Genomic DNA, 6,498 nt, shown 5'->3' with positions numbered 1-6,498 from the left:
ACACAAACCTCTCCACTTCCATTTACAAAGTAAAGCTTGGTTGAAATAATTTAGATTCTTTATACCCAAACCACCTTTATCTTTTGGAAGGCAAATTGTGTCCCAACTAACCCAACAAATCTTCTTAATATCAGAACATCCTCCCCAAAGAAATCTCCTTTGGATAGTAATCAATTCTTGTAACACACACACCGGTACCTTGAAAAAAGAGAAAAAATATAATGGGAGACTAGAGAGTACCGAATTAATGAGTGTAACTCTTCCGCCAAATGATAAATTTCGACCACTCCAAGTATTAAGTCTTTTCTTCATAGCTTCCACTATAGGATTCCAAGTGACCTTTCTCCTTGGGTTAGCTCCAACTGGAATTCCTAGAAAACGAAAAGGGATCGATTCTACTTCACAGTGTAAAAAGGAGGACGCTGCGGACAAAAAATTATCATCAAGATTAATGCCATAGAGTTTACTTTTGTAAAAATTAACCTTCAGTCCCGATACTAATTCGAAACTTCTCAACACAGTTTTAAGCGACCACAAATTCTCCCACTTCCCTTCACCTACTAGAACGGTGTCATCTGCAAATTGAAGAGTGTGAAACTGTAAGTCATCATGAACTTTAAAACCATGATAATTGCCATTGTCAACAGCCTTCTGCATTAAGCGAGTGAGACCTTCTGCAACTATCAAGAAAAGAAAGGGAGATAACGGATCCCCTTGTCTCAGCCCTTTACCAACAACAAAATCCACCGTAGGACTACCATTTACAAGCACAGACATTGAACTAGTAAAAATACAGGCTCTCATCCACTTCAGCCACCTCTGCGCAAATCCCATTCTCCGCATCATATACTCCAAAAAATTCCAATTAACCGTATCGTACGCCCTCTCAAAATCTACCTTCAATAATAAACAGTTGTCTTTTCTTCTCTTGGCAAAATCAATCAGTTCATTCACTACCAAAACTCCATCCAGAATTTGACGATTAGGAACAAAGGCCGTTTGACAATCTGAGATCAATTTACCGATAACTTTTTTTAGACGAGCCGCCAACACCTTTGAAAGGATTTTATACAAACAACCGACAAGGCAAATGGGTCTATAATCTGATAAAACCTGAGGATTGTCCTTTTTAGGTACTAGTGTCAAGAAAGATGCAGTGATCGCCTTTGGAAGGGAAGCACTACTGATAAATGAATGTTTTATAATTGGGGTCAATGATAAGTGTTTTACGATTCTCACGAAATTGATGGTCACGATTCAAGATTGTTCATCTAGTAAGATTTTTTATATGGGTTATGTTAACATGTAAATTTGCATGATTAAGGTTCTAAATATAGAAAATTACATTTAATATTAGAAAAAAATTTAATGTTTAAGAAGTTAAATGTACAAGTTTCAAGATGTTTCTACTTTTAATTCTTTAACGAGGCACATGACAACATTTTTCTTTTTATATAAATGAGGGCCTAAGCCCCGAATATAGTAGGATTTGTTTTGATTATTTTGTATTTCCTCTTTTATCGCTTGCATATAGGTAATTAATGATCTTTGGACACATTACCAAGTATGATTTGATTGAAAATCTATCTACTATTTATTCTTCTCCCCTCCCTTTCTCCTTCCTCTAGATATTCTTTCTTTGTCTCCCCTCTCTCCCATTTCACTCTCCTCATGAACGATAGAATGTTGCTTCCAACTTGATAAACATTGGCTCTAATTTCACGATAATTTTGTAGGTGTTCCAAACATACACTTATATAGGGGTGATCGTATCCGAACCAAACCAAAAGCAAAACCGCAATCCGAACCAATCCAAACCGAAACCGCAAAAAACCGCATTTGGTTTGGATGAATTTGGATGATTTTTCTGCTAAACCGCGCGGTTCGGTTCGGTTGGCGGTTTTCAATTATGAAAACCGAACCAAACCGAACCGAACCGCAAGTATACACCAATTACATTTATTTCTATTTCCAAACCAGCCCACAGCCCACAGCCCAAAACAGAACTCTCTATATCCAATTATCCATATTTCAAAACTAGGGTTTCTCATATGATTCACGAAGCTGGGTGTCTCCTCTCTCTCCGTCGCCGTATCTCATTCACTCGTATCTGATTCACAACAATTTGTTCATTTATGATATGTAGATGGAGTCATGGAGATGGAGAGATGGAGACAATGTGTTTACAACAATTTGTTCAATTATTATTTTGGAACTTTCAAGTGTTTTATATTTTGGGGGTGTCGTGGCCTTTTTTCTGCTGTGTTGTGGCCTGTTTTTTTCTGGTGGTGTGTTGAGATTTGTTGCGGTTCTCAGCCCTGCCGTGGTTCTTGCTTTGTCTGCGTGTTCTTGTTTTTTGGTGTGTTGTTGCAGTTTTTGCCTTGTTGTGTTGGCTGCTGCAGTGGTTCTGTGCTGCGGGCTTTCTCATGGGAGTTGTGTTTTTGGCTTGCTTTTTGTTGTTTATTTCACTTGTTTTTGGCTTGCTTTCTTCTTGTTTTATATTTTGTAATGTTATTTAAGAACTATTATTAATGATGTAATGTTGACAGTGTAATATGTATTTTGGTACTGTAATGTTCTTGTATTATTGAAACTAAGGCCATATAATTTTTTTGCAATCCAGTATGTTATATTAGCCTAAAATATAGTTGGTGTAACCGCACCAACCGAACCGATCCTAACCGCATTGGTTTGGTTTGGTTTGGTTTGGATGTCTTTTTAAAAACCAACCGAACCAAACCGAACCGCATGCATTTTCATCTTGCGGTTAGGATGACTTTTTCGCTCAAAACCGCACCGAACCGCACCGCGATCACCCCTACACTTATATAAGGTTATGTTTGGGTTCAAGGTCTAATATATATGGATATTTAGACTCACCAATGATTCACGACCTTTATATTCGTGAAGATGTTGTTAAGCAAAGTAATTAAATGCAATATGACGTCGTGTATGCAAGTAGGTTTGGAGGATCTTGGTGTTTGTTTGGTTCTATAGTGATTAGTGACAAAATTGATTTTTAAGATAATGTGATTTGTGTTTAAGTACGCTCACGTAAAAATGAGTTGAACAAACAAATTTGAAGGAGCCAAAATTGATGTTGTAGGTATGTTTGGTTCCACTTATTTGAAGGAACCAAACACCCATTGTAAAAATTACGTTTGAAAAAAGAAAGTTGTATATTCAAATTAAAATTAAATTGAGAATCAAAATCAATTTTGATCAAGGAGCCCTAAGGATACCAATAATTCAATAGTAATTTTATCCTATTCAAAATCAACATAACATGATATTTTAACACTTGATCGATATGATATTAACAATAATAATTTGTTCACTCTAACACTCATTCAACACTTTGTTTTATCTTTCTCTTTTTATCACATCGATGTTGAGGGTCGTCTGTCCTACAGTAAAATTTCCGGTCGTCAATACTACAAGTGGAGAAACTTCAGCCAAGTCCACACTTGCACGTTTCCCTCCTACCCAACCATACACCAGAAACATCGGTTGGCCTCAATGCAAATTTCCCTCCAATGTGTCAGTCAATAAGTTCGCTGGCGCCTGTTTCTTCACAGATACTCCTGCACGCTTGAAAACATAAAAAAAGACATCTTGAACAAGGTCATGTCTGTATTTATAGCATGGAAGCTCTCGACAATGAACTGCATGTTCCCCAAATCTATTCAGACACGCCTTACGACAAACATGGCACACCTCATCAACATGAAATATTGGAATCATCATGCGATATTTGAGGATAGTGCGATACTCTATCGGGGACATATGTTGGTCTATTCCATCGATTGAGATAGCTAGAAGAAAATCCTGAGCATGGGTGGCCTGCAAACATCCAAAAATTGCTTTTTTTATGCACCGTCTTGTAATAATAAATTTGAAATGGAAGTAAAATTTATATTCAATTATTTTAGGTGTGGCGTGTTTGATAGGCTAAACTCAATAAATGACTAATAATGTAAACATCGGTTCTTCAATTTCTAAAAATTGAAACCGAGAATCGAACCAAACCACATCAATTTTTAATTGGTTCGGTTCAATTTTTGATCCAAATCATAAAAAAAATCAGTTTAGATTAGTTTGAATCGTCGATTTAATCAATTTTTTCTGATTTGATTACACTGCTAGAGTACTCCTCCAAGACATTATTTTGTGTTGAAAGAATAAACTATAAACATAAATGTGACTAGGCATGAGTGATGGTGTATCTAAGTTGGTGATTCCCTTTTGCTTTTCTATGTTTTCAAGAGTCAAACCAGCGGGAACTATGAATTTCACATTCCCTCCTCTTTCAAAGTTGTTAAATTTTTGCCACCCACTCCCCTTTTTTGAAATAAATAATAACAATCATTGAGTGATCCAAATTGAATCCACTCTACAAAAAAGGAAGAATAATAATAATAATTCAATTTATAAGATTCATTCAATAAATTTGATCAGGAAACGACACCCAGCCCTAAAACTTGGCACTCAAACTGCATTCGTGTCAATTCTACCTAATTAAAGTTCTAGTACATATAGATCACACAAATACCACAACCTTATGATGCTTCATTAAGTATTTGATTTTGATCCCATAACATAAGCCTCTTTTTTTTTTATATTTTATAACATAACCCTGTTTAATATGTAATTTAGATTTTTTTTAATTATATATTAGAGGCCAACGAAAATACAGAATAGATACGGAATTCAAATATGAAAAATTGGAATCTAATTCATTTTATTTTTTTAGTTTAATTATAAATTTTCTAAAAAAAATCTTGCCATGCCGCCGACATATCATAGTAACAATTTCGTAAAGATAAGATAAGATACTACTGCTAGAAAATGAAACAAAAAATGATAAATAAAGACAATTATTATTTGATAGAACCAAAATTGAACTTAAATTCATTCATTTCTTACAACTGTTGATAACAACACACTACACTCATAATTCTCTCAACAATAATCAGTAGCAGAAAATAAAGATATACACTTATGAAAAGGTTAGGCTCATTCATACTGGTGGATTTGATTTGGATTGGATCCTAAAACAATAATCTACTAAATTCTAAAATTAAATAAAAAAAGATAGGGCAAGGATTTAGGGTTTAATAATTTAGGCATAAACAGCAGATCCATAAGATAGAGACATCAATAACACCGCCGCTTGTTCTTCTTCTCCCAATTTCTTCCAATGCGATCTGTGCATAAACACTTCTTTCCCTAAATTCAATAATCTCTGTTTCATGTTCAAATTATCCCCAACTTTGCTTCCACCACTACCACTGTTACTCTTTTTCCCCTTTTTTGTTCCTTCTTCGTTGTTTCCTTTGCTTATTCCCAAAATCGCTCTCTTCTTCTTCCTGCTCCTGATCCCGCAAGCATTACACAGTGACTGTGTAATCAAACCAAAATGAGATCAAATTAGAATCAAATTAGATCAGATCAAGAGAAAAAAAAGCATGATCAATCGTGTATAATCGATGATTAAGTGATTATTGGTGAATTGATTAACTACCTTTGGTCCTGCAGGTCCACCACGCCATAGAGGAGTTTTGGAAGTACCGCAATCAGCACAGATTTTCTTTGGACTGTTCTCGGATGAAACGACGGTGTTAGGGTTTGAATCTTCACCTTCTGATCCCTGAAAAAACAAAGAAATTAGAATGATTAGTGATTTGAACTTGTTAATCATGAATGATTGAAGTGTGATTAGGTTGTGATTAGGTTAATCAATCAACACTTACCTTTCCACTCTGATCAACCACCATTTTGATTTCTGATTCAATGATTCTGATCTAACACAAACGTGATTCCAAACGGAAACTAGATTGGATGAATCAGAATGAGAGATCGAACATGCAAGATTAAGAGAATGATGATGACGATGATGATCAAGTGATTTGTAAGGAGAGAGATAGAGATTTATAGAGAGAGAGAGAGAGAGAGTGAGAATAGAAAAGAAAGCACACAAGACACACGCGCACGCAGCAGCCGCAGCAGATCTAAAAACATCAGACCTTTATAAATGGAATACTCAAAACCCTAAATTGTGTCCTGTTAAATTACTGTTGTACCCTTCTCATTTTCCCAATTCTTATTTTCACCCGCCAAAACTTCCTAAAAATCAATAAAACGCGCCACTCCCTTTTTAACCATTGATTTTCTTTTTCATCATTTGATTTTATTATTAAATTATTAATCAATTGATTATATAAAGTGTAATGTTAAATAGTATTAAGCATATAAAAAAAGGGAAATTAAAGATAATACTCACTCACTCTGGTTCTATACAATGAAAAAAAAATACTCTTTAGATTCATTGAAAGTTGATGTGTCTAGATAAAATTGTAGTCTATTATAATATATTAACTTTACAATAAATGTTCGGATACATCAATTTTTCAATTAATCTAAAAAATAATTTTTTTCTTTTATATATATATATATATATATATATATATATATATATATATGTATGATCGGAGTGAG

The 6,498-nt window shown here is 34.5% G+C and overlaps 1 protein-coding gene across 1 annotated transcript; it reads right to left on the bottom strand.

Annotated features, from left to right (window-relative positions):
- Positions 1-4,883: 4,883 nt before the first annotated feature.
- LOC123882070 (GATA transcription factor 15-like) lies at positions 4,884-6,014 on the bottom strand. Its single transcript, XM_045930857.1, has 3 exons — positions 5,754-6,014; positions 5,525-5,650; positions 4,884-5,401 (listed from the first exon to the last, which is right to left on the bottom strand). The coding sequence occupies exons 1-3, from the start codon at positions 5,775-5,777 to the stop codon at positions 5,123-5,125; spliced, it is 429 nt and encodes a 142-aa protein (XP_045786813.1). The 5' UTR covers positions 5,778-6,014; the 3' UTR covers positions 4,884-5,122.
- Between the last annotated feature and the right edge of the window lie 484 nt (positions 6,015-6,498).

Source organism: Trifolium pratense, linkage group LG4 (assembly GCF_020283565.1).
Source record: "Trifolium pratense cultivar HEN17-A07 linkage group LG4, ARS_RC_1.1, whole genome shotgun sequence".
Lineage (NCBI taxonomy): Eukaryota > Viridiplantae > Streptophyta > Magnoliopsida > Fabales > Fabaceae > Trifolium > Trifolium pratense.
Note: the sequence above shows the minus strand (reverse complement) of the source record. Positions and strands in the feature narration are given on the sequence as shown.